At 41.4% G+C, this 17,000-nt stretch overlaps 1 protein-coding gene across 18 annotated transcripts in view; it reads right to left on the bottom strand.

The window, feature by feature from the left end:
- Positions 1-17,000, bottom strand: part of rap1gapa (RAP1 GTPase activating protein a) — a 558,062-nt gene that overhangs the window by 285,917 nt on the left and 255,145 nt on the right. The window contains exon 1 of one of the 18 annotated variants that reach the window (XM_072585939.1): positions 12,266-12,324. The exons of 16 other annotated variants lie outside the window; for them this stretch is intronic. In XM_072585939.1, coding sequence (XP_072442040.1) covers positions 12,266-12,309 — 44 coding nt within the window. In that variant the 5' untranslated portion in view covers positions 12,310-12,324. Of the gene's footprint in view, positions 1-7,708; positions 7,829-12,265; positions 12,325-17,000 lie in introns of those variants that run through there. One more of the 18 variants, XM_072585934.1, reaches the window with a different exon arrangement.

A 17,000-nucleotide genomic window follows, 5' to 3' on the forward strand; every position in this document is an offset into this window, starting at 1 on the left:
CTGGCCACCTTGTAATCCTCCAGAGGCTAGTCTGATTCTCGCCTCCTCCATCTTAATAAGCTTCCTTCTTCCTCTTGACTAGATGTTCTACATCCCTGGTCACCCAAAGTTCTTTCAACCTACCATCCCTTCCTTGTCTCAGTGGGACAAACCTATCCAGCACTATCAGCAAGTGCTTTCTAAACAACCTCCACAATTCTGCTGTACATTTCCTTGAGAACATCTGTTCCCATTTTAGGTGCACCAGTTCCTGCCTAATAGTATTGTAATTTGCCCTCTCCCAATTAAATATTTTCCCATACTGTCTGCTGCTATCCCTCTCCATGACTATAGTAAAGGTCAGGGAATTGTGATCACTATCACCGAAATGCTCTCACACCAAGTGATCTAACACCTGGCATGATTCGTTGGCAAGCACCAAATCCAATATGGCCTCCCCGCTAGTTGGTCTATCTGCATATTGAGTCCTTCCTGGACACACCTGACAAAAACTGCTCAATCTAAACTATTTGAGCCAAGGAGGTTCCAATCAACATTAGGAAAGTTAAAATCACCCACGACAATAACCCTGTCACTACTGCATCTTTTCAAAATCGTCTTCGCAATCTGCTCCTCCGTATCCCTGTTGCTATTGGTGGGGGGGGGGGGGGGGGGGGGGGGAAGGTGGTTGCTTTAGAAAGATCCCAGTAAAGTGACTCCTCAATTCCTGTTTCTGCCTTCCACCCATATTGACTTGTAGACAAACCCTCCTCGATGATCCCCCTTTCTGCAGCTGTGATACTATCCCTGATTAGCAATGCTACTCCCCCACCTCTTTTCCCTCCCCCTTAATTCTTTTGAAACATCTAAACCTTGGAACATCCAACAACCATTCCTGCCCCTGTGATATCCACGTCTCTGTAATGGCCACAGCTTCATAGTTCCATATACTGATCCATGCTCTGAGTTCGTCACCCTTATTCCTGATACTTCTTGCATTAGAGTAGACACACTTCAGCCCATCACACTGACTGCACCTTTGCCTCTCCCTCCTTACAGACTCTCTGTACACTGTTCACTACCTACTCCATCATCTGATCCATAGCTCAGGTTCCCACCATTCCCCCACCCCCGTCATTCTAGTTTTAACCCTCCTGAAGAGCTCGAGCAAACCCCCCTGCCCAGGATATTGACTCCCCTCCAGTTCAGGTGTAACCCGTCCTTCCTGAACATGTCCCACCTTCCCCAGAATGTATCCCAATGATCCACATATCTGAAGTCTTCTCTCTGACACCAGCCCCTGCAGCCACATGTTCATCTGCACTCCCTATTCCTAGCCTGAATAACATGTAGCACCGGTAGCAATCCTGAGATTAATATTCTGCTTGTCTGCTTCTAGCTTCCAACCTAACTCCCTATATTCACTTTTCTGGTCCTCCTCCCTTTTCTTACCCATGTCATTGGTACCAATCTGTACCACAACTACTGGCTGTTCTCCCTCTCCTCTAAGAATCCTGGAGACTCGAACCGAGACATCCCTGGCCCTGGCACCCGGGAAGCAACACATCATCTGGGAGTCTCACTCATGACCACAGAATCTCCTGTCTGTTCCTCTCATGATTGAACCTCCAGTCAGTGTTGCTCTCCTATTCTCCCTTCTTCCCTTCTGAGCCACAGAGCCAGGCTCAGTGCCAGAAACTTGGCCGCTTTGGCTTTCTCCTGTCTGCACCCCCTCCTCCCCCCCAACAGTATCCAAAGCAGTATATGAATTGTTGAGGGGAACAGCCGCAGGGGATCCCTGCACAGTCTGCCTATTCCCTTTCCCTCTCCTGACAGTCACTCAGCTACCTTTATTCTGTAATGTAGGTGTGACTACCTCCCTATAACCCCTCTCTATCACTCCCTCAGCCTCCCGAATGATCTGAAGTTTGTCCAGCTCCAGGTCCAGCTCCCTAATGCGGTCTGTGAGGAGCTGGGGTTGGGTGTACTTCTCACAGGTGAAGTACGCAGGGATACCAGGGGTGAACCTTACCTCCCACATCCTGCAAGAGGAGCATGATGCAACTGCCCTGGCCTCCATCCCCTCTGCTCTACATTATCAAGAGAGAATGAATAAATGAAAATAAATAAATAAATAGAAAGCCTGACTTTACCAACACACTGCATGCAGTCTCTTTTTTTGGTTAGTGGAGGAGGACAGATGGTAGACACTACAAATGTAATGTCTTGTGTTTAGCCACAGCCTGACTATATCTATTCATGTGCCCAGCAATCCCCTTGTCCGCGTCCACACCATTTGAGCTTTCGTTCTGCCTATTCATGAGGTAAGTCTTTAACAGGGAATTTACCTTCCCAGCAGCCCCCGGTCCACGCTGTCACCACACACTCTGCTGCAAAACCCTTTGGATTCTCCTTAACCCTATTTGCCAAAGTTATCTCATGTCCCCTTTTTGCCCTCATGATTTCCCTCTTAAGTATACTCCTACTGCCTTTACACTCTTCTGAGGATTTTCTCAGTCTCTCCTGTCTATACTTGGTATAAGGTTTCTCCTTATTCTAAACCAGACCCTCATTTTCTCTGGTCATCCAGCATTCCCTATACCTACCAGCCTTGCCCTTCACCCTAACAGAACAATACTGTCTCTGGACTCTGATTATCTCATTTCTGAAGGCTTCCCACTTTCCAGCTGTCCCTTTACCTGTGAACATCTGCCCCTAATCAGCTTTTGAAAATTCATGCCTAATTCATGCAAAATTTAGAACTTCAACTTTTAGATCTGGTCTATCCTTTTCCATCATTATTTTAAAACTCAGAGAATAACACTCACTGCTTTATTTCCCAAGAGTAGGTCAAATTTTGCACCTTCTCTAGTAGCTATATCCACATACTGAATCAGAAAATTTTCATGTATACACTTAACAAATTCCTCTCCATCAAAGCCCTTAACACTATGAAACTCCCAGTCTATGTTTGGAAAGTTAAAATCCCCTACTGTAACCACCCTATTATTCTTACAGATAACTGAGATCTCCTTACAAAACTCCTGCCAACTATTGGGGAGAGGGTTTATAGAACAATCTCTACAAGGTGATCATCCATTTCTTATTTTTCAGTTCCACCCAAATAACCTGCCCAGGAATATCTTCCCTAAGTACAGCTGTAATGTTATTCCTAATCAAAAATGCCATTCCCCTTCCTCCCTCGCCCATTTTCATCCTTCCTATAGCGCTATATCCTGGAACATTATGCTGCCAGTCCTGTCCACCACATCTCTGTATATTGCTCTGATACCCCAGTCCCATGGTCCCAATCAATCCCTGAGTTCATTTGACTTCCCTGTAAGGCCTCTTGCATTGAAATGAATGTAGTTTAATTTATCAGTCCTACCTTGTTCTCTGCTTTGTCCCTGCATGCCCAGGCTGTTTGACTTACTCCTTTTCCCAACTGTTCCAGTCTCAGACTGATCTCTTTCCTCACTATCTTCCTGGTTCCCACCATCACCAACACCTCCCTGGCGTTACCAAGTCACACTGATCCAACAGTCTCTGAGTCGAGTGTGTGGTGCTGGAAAAGTACAGCAAGTCGGGCAACATTTGAGGAGCAGGAGAGTCAACATTTTGGGCAAAAGCCCTTCTTCAGGATTGAGGCTGGGAGGCTCAGAGGTGGACAGATAAATGGGATGGGGGGGGTGGGACTGAGGGAAGGTAGCTGAGACTGCAATAGGTCTGAAGAATCTGAGTGCAGAGGGGACAACACGGGGGTTGCAGTGATCTTAGGGACTCACTAAGATCCTTGTAGAGAGAGGAGGAGAACTTCTTCAAGGTAGGCATCCTTGGAAGAAGCTTCGCAGTGAGGTTATAATCAACTAGGCAACAGTGAGGACTGCAGATACTGGAGATCAGAGTCAAGAGTGTCGTGCTGGAAAACCACAGCAGGTCAGGCAGCATCCGAGGAGCAGGAGAGTTGACGTTTTGGGCAAAAGCCCTTCAACAGAGTAAGCAGGACCCCTGATGCACTTTTATCTTTTTTTTAAAAGAAAACTCTCCTCCTTAGTAGAAACACAACAGCAGTAATAACACATTGACTGTGGTCCAGACAGCAAAGAGGTCAGTCCCCTCCCTCACATAAAATGGAGAGTCTTTGACACTGATCCAGCTCCGTCAGAGCCAGCTCCCAGAGTAAACAGCACCCCGGCATTCCTGTTTCTTTATTTTTCTTGTTTTTTTTTCCTAAATTTTCCCCCACCCTACTGCCTAACAACAGTGGTGATTATTTTTATGCTCCTTCTCTATCTTTCAGTCAGGGCTCCCTGATTGGATCAGATAAATAGCCCCAATCAGGGAACTCATCTTCTTTGAGGTTGACTTGGCCGATCTCATTACAATCACTACACGCACATGAGTTGGAGATGCCAGTGTTGGACTGGGGTGTACAAAGTTAAAAATCACACAACACCAGGTTATAGTCCAACAGGTTTAATTGGAAGCACATTAGCTTTCAGAGAGTCGCTCCTTCATCAGGTGGAGCAATGCTCCGAAAGCTAGTGTGCTTCCAATTAAACCTGTTGGACTACACACACAGCACTTGACATCAGAAAGCCCACTCAGCTAAACAACACCCATTGTGACTTTAACTCCTGAAACTGTTTCTGAGTATGAGTCAATTAGCAAACACAAAGTTAAGTTCAAACTTGATGTTCAAATGAATTGCTTTGGGACCTGATTTCCAATCATCTATTGAAATAAGAAATGGCAGATAATATTCTGGAGGTGAGAATGATTCAGCTTGTTTGAACTGATTAGGTACACCTTCAGCTATTTGGTCTTTTCAAACTGGCTTCATTAATACAATGCTTGTCTTATCTACTATCTCTGTCAACAACGCTGAAACATGTCTGTCATTACAGCTGTATCTGTATCCACCCATGTGGCTTTGACTTTTAGCACAAATATTGCTCATCTTAAACTGACTTTGGTGAAAGATGACAGAGTACAGAATGGCAAGAGTCCAGAGAAGATGGGAAAGAGCTCAGCGTTCAGCAGAGAGTGGCAACTGAAAATGGAGCTGATTTAGAGAAAACTGTAGCTGCAGCCCAAACAACTCAGTGACCTGGACATCTACAAATAACCAGCTCTGAACTTACTGGCATTACTCTGTTCTCCACATCACACTCTGAAGGAAAAGGAATCGAAGTAAATGGAAATATAGATGATACACCCGATATCTAAGTGGCAAGAAGTTAGAATCGAAACTTGTTTAGTTGTAAATTTAAAGTTTATATTTTTTTAGATTAGATTAGATTACAGTATGGAAACAGGCCCTTCAGCCCAACAAGTCCACACCGACCCACCAAAGCGCAACCCACCCATACCCCTAACCTAACATTACAGGCAATTTAGCATGGCCAATTCACCTGAGCTGCACATCTTTGGACTGTGGGAGGAAACTGGAGCACCCGGAGGAAACCCATGCAGACATGGGGAGAACGTGCAAACTCCACACAGTCAGTCGCCTGAGGTGGGAATTGAACCCAGGTCTCAGGCGCTGTGAGGCAGCAGTGCTAACCACTGTGCCACCGTGAAGAACAGCCAGAACATTACACAGACAAACTTATGCTCAGTTCATTGAGCTCCATTACTTTCCCTCTTATTCAATCTAAGTAGCAGTTACCCCTCCCCGATTAAGAACCAGCAAAAGGCAACATGCAATTCTGACTCGCCCCCAGACCTCACAAATCTTTAGAATGGAGTTTCAGCTTTGTCCATGGCACCATTATACTGTCAGTGTCACTCTTCCCCTCAACCCTGAGCTACCTGAGCTCTTCTGAAGGGAAAATATTCCATTGCTTCAAATTCAAATTTATGTGAATGTACAATTATTGGGAAATTGATTGAGATGGAGGTCAAATTTACTTTGTTCAGGCACTATACCAATTCAGAGTGGAAGGAGACATTTATTCCCAATACATCCTGATTTTATACAAATATCTGGTAAAAACTTCTCTTTTCATACAGTTATCTTAACTTTTCCCTTACTTGCCAATTCATAATATTGTTCCTGAAAACAATGTCTGCCCTTATAACTCACTTCCAAGTGAAATGCTGTTCAGACCTTTTTTCAATTACCTGCCTATAGCTGGTGCTCTCATTGATGCTGACATTTCAGTGCTGTCTCACTGCAAATGTAGTGATATTGAGCAGTGAACATCTGCATTCACATAAATCCTTTTACTGACCTTTAAGTTGAAGCAATAGGTAAAACTGAGTGACAGTACATTTCAGATAATGAATAGGGTATGTGCTGGCTGTCTTTAATGATCATTCCTGGTTGTACAGGGCTGGGAAAGATTCAGCCTGTCCGCCCAAACTTAAAGTTCACAGATTACAACACTACTCTCTCATCTTCCTCAAACTGCTTCTGTCAAAAATGTTGATCGGTTCCTTCTTGAGTTTGATGACACTATTCACCTTCCTGGTCTTCCTTACAGTCAGTCACACAACATGAGATCATGGCTTCAACTTGAAAGTTTGATTGCTGATTGTTATCTTTTCAATTCATTTTCAACTTTAATGACTATGATCACCATAAAGTAAACTGAACATGCAGCAAGTAAACAAACATTTTCTCTTTCGGAGAATTTGCTAACTTTGAGTGCCTAGTTGAGCCCCAATGAGTCTTAATCTGGTTTTGCATATTTCAAAATTTTAAATTGGTACAGAAAAACCGAGAGTGAAAATCAGATACTTGTTTCCCAAGCCATTCACACAAGACATGAACAGTAGCCCAGTTCTCCTTCCATTTTAAATGGGCTTTCTGAAACGTCTACATTAACATAGTGTGATCCTACAGCTGTGTAAAATACTCGACAGCATAGCATATACTAGCAGCTGTCCTCATACTGTGCATCACCTTTCGTTATTTTTCTAAGTGAATTGTGGTTCCTGGTTATTGTCCCGGACATTACTGAATCAAATAAACTGGAACATCCAAATCCACCTTAAAATCCCACCTTAAAATTTTGTAATAAGACTGATTCATGTATCCTTTTCTTACAGTTACGTGATCACCAATTACAAATGTCTATGTGCAGTGATCTACACCATATCATTGATGTGCACATTAATACAGTATTATCCCACTGACCTATTTCCTTGTTATTGGGAAGGGAACATGTCTCCATTATAGGTATCATCAAAATCCATAAAAGCAAATTACTGTGGATGCTGGAATCTGAAACCAAATCTGCTTTGACAAAGGGTCAGTTAGACTCGAAACGTCAGCTCTTTTCTCTCCTTACAGATGCTGCCAGACCTGCTGAGATTTTCCAGCATTTTCTCTTTTGGTATCATCAAAATCCAAACAGTCAGTTCCATCCTATAATCTACACACCTCTAATGTTAAAAGTTGGCACTAAAGCTGCTGCCTCATTTACATTTCTGAACTCTGGTGATGTTCCAAATAAATGTTGATCATTTTATGAACCAGAAATTGTACATAATGTTCATGCCAAAATAAACCATATATCTTTCTAATAAATGATACATAACTTTTCAAATTTGTGTCACTTTTAATTCTAATAATGAATGTATGGACTCTTCAATATTACTGAACAATCTAGTATTGTATTAATAACAATTGCAGCATTTTCAAAGACTGTCTCCATCACATTTCCAACTAACTTACTGAGTCTCATTCTGCTGCCCCACTTGAATGATAGAGGGAACGTACCTGATTTGGGAAGACTCTTTCAGGAAGTCTAATTTGGAAAGAACTCTGTTTCCCATGCATTTCCTTTCCAGAAAACAGCGTGGCATTAACTCGTGGCTAAATGCATAGCACAGTTCAATTTGATTATCTTAGTATAAACACCACACCTAGTCAGCAGGAGTGGGTGTATCAGTCACAAGATACTCACTGATACAGTGCTAGAAATAACTTTTACAGCTCAGGTCATTCTGACAGGTACTTAGAGCTGGGTGTGGACTGGTTTCAAATGGTTCAATGGAAAAGAAATCACAAAAGAAAGTGGAAAATCCACATCATTGAGAAAGAAATAGAAGATTGTGTTGACAGAGTGAGATGCTGGAGGGTTCAGAAGAAGTTTGTGTGGAGCATAATGACAAAAATGATATGGTTGGGCTGTGAGACCTTTCTCAGCATTCTCATTATAAAGTACAGGCAGCAGTGGAAAGGCACAGGTTAGTGTTTCACCCATCTGTTTTAGTAGTTATGGGGAGGGGAAGTTGGAGCAAGTTTCAAATGAAACATTTGGAATTGTATGGAATTTGAGTTTTGTTGTACACAGTCAGATTGAGGCAATCATCAAAAAAGTTCAACAAAAGGTCATCACTTCCCCATCTGGTATTAGTTGGTGGCAGACATCTCCCACCTTTTAAATTCACACTTTCCTGCAGTGAAGGAGTCCAGGAGTAAGGAAACAATGTTGAACTTGTACAAGACACTTGTTAGACCTCAGCTGAAGTATTGTGTACAGTTATGGGCAGCACATTTATCATGTGGATGTGAATGCATTGCAGAGATTGCAGAAATGATTTCCAAAAATGATTCCAGCGATGAGGAACGTTTGTTATGAGGAAAGACTGAAAAGTTGAGGCTGTTCTTGTTGAAGAGAAGGCAACTGAGAAGGGATTTGATAGAGGTTTTCGACATCATGAGGGAGTAGATGGGATGAAGCTGGTTTCACTTATAAAGAAACAAGAATGAGAGGGCAGAGGTTTAAACTGACATGTAAACGAAACAACGGTGATGTGAGAAAAAGAACTTCAGTCAGTGAGAGTCTGGAATGCGATGGAGGCATTCAAGAGGGCATTGGATGGTCCTTTGGATAGCATAGGTGTGCAAAGGTTTGGGAAAAGCAGGAGACTGGCACTGGGTACTGGAGCTGGTGTAGGCACAATGGATCGAATGGCCTCTTTCTCCATTGTAACAATTCTGTCATTTTATGAAATGCAATGAAATTCCAACAGTGGCAAACAAAACAGAGCTTAGCTCCCAGAAAATTAAATACATTCATAAAGCTCCACTCATCCACTGCTGCTATTGGTTTGAGTGTGGAGGAAATACTGACATGATTATCATCTCCTTGGCACCATGAGAAAGTTTGAACCTTGTTTCCCTATTTCAGGAGCACTGACTACAATACAATCCAACTGCATCAGAAAGTGGATTTGGAGTACAGAAACTAAAGCTAAGTCTCTACTATTCCCCAGGTCATCTCCAACCATCATTCCTGGGTTGGTAGCAGCTTCCCTACCTTATTACACTGCAGCACAGCCATGCAAAAACTACACTATAATTGGGCCAGTATGTATTGGTCTATGTCCCTACATTACAATGTAACACAAGTGAAATAATAACTGGTAAGCATTTATAAGCTGGGAATATTCTGAAGTATTCAGAAAAAAAAATTACTTTAGCTTCAATTTTGATTTTCTGTTTGAACCATCAAAACTGTATGTGAGCAGATTATTAAGTGCAGTTTGCAGGACCAGTATCTCTCCTTTCAACATTTCATCCAAGGGAGGTACGAGATTGGACTGACCAGTCACATTTTCACATAATCAGCCAGTGTACATTGTCAGTATCAACACGGGCACCTGGAATATATGCAGCTTTACTCCTGTGGGTCTCACTATGTTTGATGTGTAAGTGCAAGGTGTAAGTGCACCAAAGGAGAATGTAGAATCTTCAGAAAAATGTATGCAAAACACTGTGTGGAAGTTATGAACAAAACACAGACCAGATGAGCAATTATCCTCTGAACAAGCAGTCAACCTAATCTCCAGTGCCCATACTCCATTGCAACCTGTTTATTCCATGTTACTAGTCACAGGTTGTAGAACACAGGAGTTGATCAGGATAAGGGGATTATCATTTAAGATTGAGATGGGGAGAAATTTCTTCATTCAAAGGATTGTAACTCTTTGTAATCCTCTGTCCCAAAGGTTGAGAATGTCAGTCATTGACTATACTGACTGCTGGATGTGATGGATTTTGGGACTCTTGCAGAATCTATGGGAATGGGGAGTGAGTGGATATGTTTGAGTTGAAACCCATGACCTTATTGACTGGCGAATGATTTGGTCTTGCTCCTGTTCCTGTGTTCTTTAATCATCTATCCAATTAAATCACAAAGACTGAGATGGCCTTTGCTTTATCCAATAACTCTGCCCACATGGTCGGAGCATCCAAAAATATTTTATTTGTTCCTCGTTCTAAACTTAACAGATTTTGTCCTAATCACTGGCATCAGGACATGAAATGGGATAATAAACATTGTTCACCGGTGCCCAAATCAGTTAAATTGTAATGATTTTTGTTCTATAAAGTAGAAGCCATCTGTTAACTTGTTAATGAGACTGGTTAGATGTGAAAGACTGACTGTGGAGATATGCAGCTTTCAGTAGATGCAGAAATGCACATGTTTCAATGAAGTAAATTTGTCTGTCTCTGAGAGTGTGTTGATGGAGAGTGTATATTGGATATGAAGCAGTGCTTACGTTTATTGAACCTATCATGCAATTTAAAAAGCTGACACTAGAAATGGAAAGGCTACTCCTTTGTTAAACTTCCAAAGCCATTAGTTATTTCCATTTACTTTGTTGCTTCTGTAAACTTTACACAATATATTTCACATACTGTGGCGATATGCAGGAAGAGGGCAGAACATTTAAACAACGTTCCTGCTAAGGTTCTGCATTAAAGGATCTTCCATGTATTATCAATAACAGAGCATCCTACTCAGCTGGAGATTATATTCTATTTCTTAAATAAGGAATTCATGCAAGTCTAGGGACCAAGCTACTGAGTAAAATGTCAAATGATAGAGTGATCAGGAATAAAAAGGGAATGACCAATAACAGTGTAGAAGAGTTGGGGTTCCTGGAGTAACAGGAAGTTCAAACACAAACATCATAAGTAAATACAACGACAAACAGATCAATCTAGTCTGATTTATTCACCAGCACATTACACAAATTATCCCGTTGAGCTCTTCAGACACAACAGGTTGCACTGAATGCAAGTACCATCACATTCATGCTGATGACAGTGTTATATGGTTCATCTTCATCTAGACAAACAATAGACTTGCCAAACACTTTTTCCTGCAGTTACTGCCCCTTCAATATAGTTTACACTAAGCAATGCGCACACACCTTGTCCACCCATCTTAAAACTGAAACAGCAGCAGCCGGCCTGCATTCATGAATACAAAGCAGATTGAGGTACTGGACTTTATACGATTACAGACTATTGTCAGAGTCACACAGTATTGTTCACTGGGAAAGGTTGGGACCAAATTCCTTGCTTCATTTTCTAATTCATCAGACTAAACAGTGATGGAATCACTGTTAAACTTGTTTTGTGGTTCAATTTATCTTGCAGCCTTTTGTGGAATAAAAAAAATCCTATTGAGTTTTCCACACCAGTCGCTGGAATACAGCGAAAGAAAATGCTCTTGGAATACGAATGAAGTTTATGGTAAAAAGGCAGGGAAGACAATATCTTTGCTGTCAACACAAATCTCTGAACAACCAGCAGATTCACGCCATCCCAATCAGCATGGTATACAGTAATTGTTCATCTTAAAATGTGTCCGATAAATGAGTTTTAAAAAATGGTGAAATTGCCCCCAAACTGTTTTACAAGATGCTCCATTGACTTTTTCAGCTGAAAATGATGCTGGAAGTATTTATCCCTCAATCCTCAAACAGTGGATCGGGAAATAACAGCAAAGTTCCTCACCTCCATTTTTAATGAAAAACTAAAGCAAGATACTTTTAGTCACATTACTTGTGTCAATCTTCCCACTACAGATCAGAATAGGCTTCCGGCTACTTTGGATTTGGACGACAAGGTGTAAAGCAGGAATGTTATTTATTGCAAACAGCAGCTGCTTTTATCCAAATGCAGTGCTTGAGGCAAACAACGCGATTAATTGAGGAGCGCTAATGTGGTTTACACTGACAAATGGGTATTCAGCATTCTATTCTCATCTAGTTTTCAACATTAAGAAACTGCATCTAAAATCAATGTAGTAAAAGGCTGATACTGAACACAGCAGGATGTGAGAAACACAGAGAAATCTCTATCTACCGAAACAACAAACATACTAGGGGTCTGCAATGAACAAGTGTAAGCATGTAATGCAAGATTCTGATAATGGATGAACAGAGAAAGATTTTGTATTTATGCAATTTTAACTGAGGTGGTTGCAGGCAATTTCTAACAACCTGTAAAAATGAAACATTCCTAATAACTCACCAGAATTTTTTGGATTTCCCAATCCTGAAAGGAGAGCATGGCATGTTGATTGGCTACAGAAGAGCTGTTTAACCAGAAAGCGTGCTGTGTTACAATAGTGTTGATAGATTGCAAAGTCTTGTCTCAGGCTGGCAGTGGGTTGCTCACTGCCTGGGTCAGTCAACAACGGTTGCTTTAGAAAGCAGCACTGAGCTCAGCAAAGGGAAACCCATCCGCAGCCAATTGAGGGGGGCCCTGCACGTCTTCAGAATACAAGTTGTTAACCAGGAGTGAGCAGGATACCAGAGATAGAGAGACAGGAGCAGCATCTGTCCTCCATGGACTACCGGCTGGTAATACCTGACCAGAACTCAGTGTGCGCCAGAGGAATATTTTAAAAAATGGAATATTGTTTCTGATCACCATAGCAACCTAATGAACCATGGGTACAGGCTGCTGTTCTTCATTCTACTCCACCATCCTGCCACAGATTTGATTTTTTAAAAACTTGGAATTCAAGCTTTAACCAACAGGCTAATGGTAACCATTAGTTTGTAGGAGAGGTCTGCCCTGCTGGAACACACTATAGCGCAAGTCGTTCTCACAGACACTGACCACTGATGCAAATGGATTATGTGAAGCTTTTCCAGAAGTAATCCCAGTTTAAACCATCACACAAAGCTATTCAGAAAGAAGTTCACTTTATTGAAAGAAAATTTAGACTCTTTGAGACAAAGAACGTGAATTTATACATGTCAAGGAATCATTTCATAGAAAGGGATTTTAAAAAAAAACTATCTTTTTCCTTAAAACAGAATCAAATTCAGATGCCATAATCCTGCAACCTCTCTCTTTTTGATCTGTATATTTCATTCTATGCTACATATGCTAATCCTAATGCGAAAAGAGATCCTGGAGATAATTTCCCCTTGCTCTGGTTCAAGTACACAAGTCACTCAGATAATGGGTTGATTTCAGGAGCAAAATGCTCTTGATGCAGTTTCCACAATAAAAAAAAACACGTTTCAGTAATATGAATTACAGGAAAAGTTCAAAAAAATTGTATATCATCTATCCCCAAATTCATAGTATACACTTCAGCTTAGAGGCTGGGTTGTTCAGTATATTAAGGCTGTGATGGACTGATCTTTAATCAGAAGGGTTATGGAGATAAGGCAGGAAAGTAGAGTTGAGGGTTATCAGATCAACTATGACCTCATTGAATGGTGGTTCCTATGTCTTATGGTCTTATCTGGTAGAATGTTCTACACGAGACTGCTCAATTTACATTTATTTGGTGAAAGAAGTAACTGGTATGCAACAGAAATCGGTTTTAAAATCCAGTGACATGCAGGATTGTATTCTTTAAGGAGAAGCTGATGTTCAGATTTATGTACAAGGCATTTTTCAACACAATGCTGAAAGTTTAAAAGCTACAAGTTGGAGAGAGGATCAGCTTAATGACAGCTCAGATTTAATTAGCTCCTTTAACAGGGTCAAAAGTCCCAGACACTTTGCAGGAACACCCAATAAAAATTAATACCAAGTCACATGAGGGGATATTGGAGCACATAATCAAGCCTTTGATCAAAAGAGGTCAGCTTCAATAGTCAGAAAGAGAAGAGTAATGAAAGGTGGAGAGAGAAGCTTAGGGATTTAGGAAGGAATTTCCAGACTGCAAAAACTAGAGATGAGAAAACAAGAAAAGCATACTCACTCACAGCCACACACGCATTCACATATTTCTGAACAAAAGACTGGAAATATAAGCTTGTCTCACTCTCACGTGAAATAACTCCACAGAGAACGGCATCCGTTCACCAAGTACCCCTTTATTTACACGGGGAGGATCCTTGACACTGTCCCAGCTCCCAGAGTGAACAGAACCTCTGACACTCCTGTTTAAATTTGTCAGCCAAGGCTCCCTGATTGGACCAGGTTAACAGCCCCAATCAGGGAACTCATATTCTAGGAGGTCCAACCAGCAGATCCCATTCCAATCACAATATCACTAACTTTCAGAATTATTCCAAGAGTGAAGGAAAAAATATCAAGGTGGATGTGAGAAGACCAACAAGCCACTAATAAGATGTACAGCTGGCCTCAAACAAATTCAGCTGAAAGTCAGGCTGATGAGTGAAAGACAAAAAGTTTCAAGGACATCAGAACATAAGAATTGGGAGCAGGAGGCAGCCATTCAGCCCCTCAAGCCTGCTCCAACATTTGATACCATCATAGCTGATCTCATCTTGGCCTCAATTCCACTTTCTTGCCTGCTAGCATAAATATCTGTCCAGCTCCTCCTTAAATTTACTCAATCTCCCTTCATTCATCGCACTCTGGGGGAATGAATTCCACAGGTTCATGACTCTTTGAGGGAAGTCATTTCTCCTCACCTGTGCTTTAAATCTGCTACACTTCATCATAGAGTGGTGACCCTTCATCATAGAGCGGTGACCCTTTATCCTAGAGCAGTGACCCTTTATCCTAGAGCAGTGACCCTTTATCCGAAAGCAGTGACCCTTCATCATAGAGTAGTGACCCTTTATCCAAAATCAGTGACCCTTTATCCGAGAGTGGTGACTCTTTATCCTAGAGTGGTGACCTTTAATCCTACAGCAGTAACCCTTCATCCGAGAACAGTGACCTCACATTCTGGATGACCCCACATGTCTATTTTGTCAATCCCTTTAGCGTCTTGTCAACCTCAATTCCATCTCCTTGCATCCTTCTCAACTCCAGAGAGTACTGGCCGAAACTGCTCAACCTCTCTTCAAAAGACCAATCCCCTAACCCTGGAATCAATCTCGTGAACCTCGTCTGAGATGCCTCCAATGTAACTACATCCCTCCACAAGTAAGTGGAACACACTTGTATATAAAATGTGTCTTTTTTTCAGCAAAACCCAAGGGTACATTAGCTGAACTCTGAAGGAGGAGGCTGGCTTTATTTGTGAACGTTCAGAATATGATGGTTTCTGGGAAGTATCACAATGAAACTAGAATCCAACAAAAAGGTTTGTAAGCATATCCAATCATCTTACTGTTGGTATTATTGATGAACTTCAGTAGTCAATGGTAATGGAATGACTCCACAACATATAACATGAATTCTTACTATTCAAGGATGCACTTGCTCTTTTTAATGGGAAACTTCTAGCTTTAAATAAAAGTCACATTGATATAGTACCTTCCACCTCCCCTCCCCCCCCCCCCCCCCCCCCCCCAACCCCCATCACAATTTGGGGCATTTTATAATCCTGTCTAATAAGTTGAACAAGAAAAATTCTCACGTACTTCAAAGTGCATGCCAGGAGCAAATGTTGAGTAAATTTCAACCTCAATAAAAACCCCAAACTATCCAGACTTGGAAATATATCCATATTCAGTGTCACTGGGTCAGAATCCTGACTTTCCCTCTCTCACTGGCACTGTGTGTGTGTCCTTACAGCACATGATCTGCATTGGCTGAAGTGGGCAGCTCAGCCACCACCATCTTGTGGGGAATTAGGGATGATCAATTAATACTGGTCCAGTCAGACACATGCAAATCCCATGAATGAACAAAATGGATACGTGCTGCAAGCTGCACCTTCCACCAATTGAATGAAGGGAGATTCAGAAAACACATAAGCAAAAACCAAAACGTCTTGCCTTTCACCATGACTATAGAAGACTTACCAGTTAACAATTAATTCATTCAGACACACACAAAATCCAAATGACACATCCAAATCAAAATTCAAATAACTTAAGTCAAAAATAAATTACATTAAAATATATATAAATAAGATACCCCACATCTCTTGAGACTAGTTTTCAGTTCATACAACTGGAATTAAAAACAAAGTAATTTGAGTTGCATATCCCTCCAAACGTTTGTTATTCACGTACTTATCTATCGAGTAACCTCGATTATCTGGCATTCAATTATGCAAATTTCAGATTATCTGACAAGGTTGCAAGGTCCCGATGCTTGGCAAAACTATGTTATCCAGCATTCAATTATCAGGAATTCGCTTAAACTGGACAGAATACTTTCCGCTCGTGTCCTTTGGATAATCAAGGTTACTTTGTAAATGTCTTTTAAATGTTATAGCTGTACCCACAACTATCACTTCCTCTGCCAGTTCATTCCACACACAAACCACTCTCTGTATAAAAACATTGCCCTCATGTCTTTTTTAAACTTTTCTCCTCTCATGTTAAAAAACTCCTCCTAGTCTTGAAATCCCCAACTTCGGGAAAGGACACCTGCTATTCACCTTATCCATACTCCTCATGATTTTATAAACCTCTATAAGGTCACTCCTCAACCTCCGATACTCCACGGAAAAAAGAGTCCCAGCCTATTCAGCCTCTCCTTTCAACTCAAATCCTCCATTCCTGGCAACATCCTGGTAAATATTTTCGGAACCCTTTCCAATTTAATAATATCCTTCCCATAACAGGGTGACAAAAACTGGACATGGTACTCAAGAAGTGGCCTCATCAATGAACTGTACAACCTCAACATAACATCCCAACTCCTACACTCAATGGTCTGAACAATGAAGTCAAGCATGCTAAATGCCTTCTTATCCACCCTATTTAGATGTCAAGCAACCTTCAAAGAATTATGTACCTGAATCCCTCGGTCTTCCTGTTCTAGAATACCATACAAGTCCCGACTTTTAATTCTCTAAGGCCTGCCCTTGTTTGTTTTACCAAAATGCAATACCTCACAGTTACCCAAATTAAACTCCATCTGCCACTCT

This window comes from Chiloscyllium punctatum, chromosome 16, assembly GCF_047496795.1.
Source record: "Chiloscyllium punctatum isolate Juve2018m chromosome 16, sChiPun1.3, whole genome shotgun sequence".
Classification (NCBI taxonomy): domain Eukaryota; kingdom Metazoa; phylum Chordata; class Chondrichthyes; order Orectolobiformes; family Hemiscylliidae; genus Chiloscyllium; species Chiloscyllium punctatum.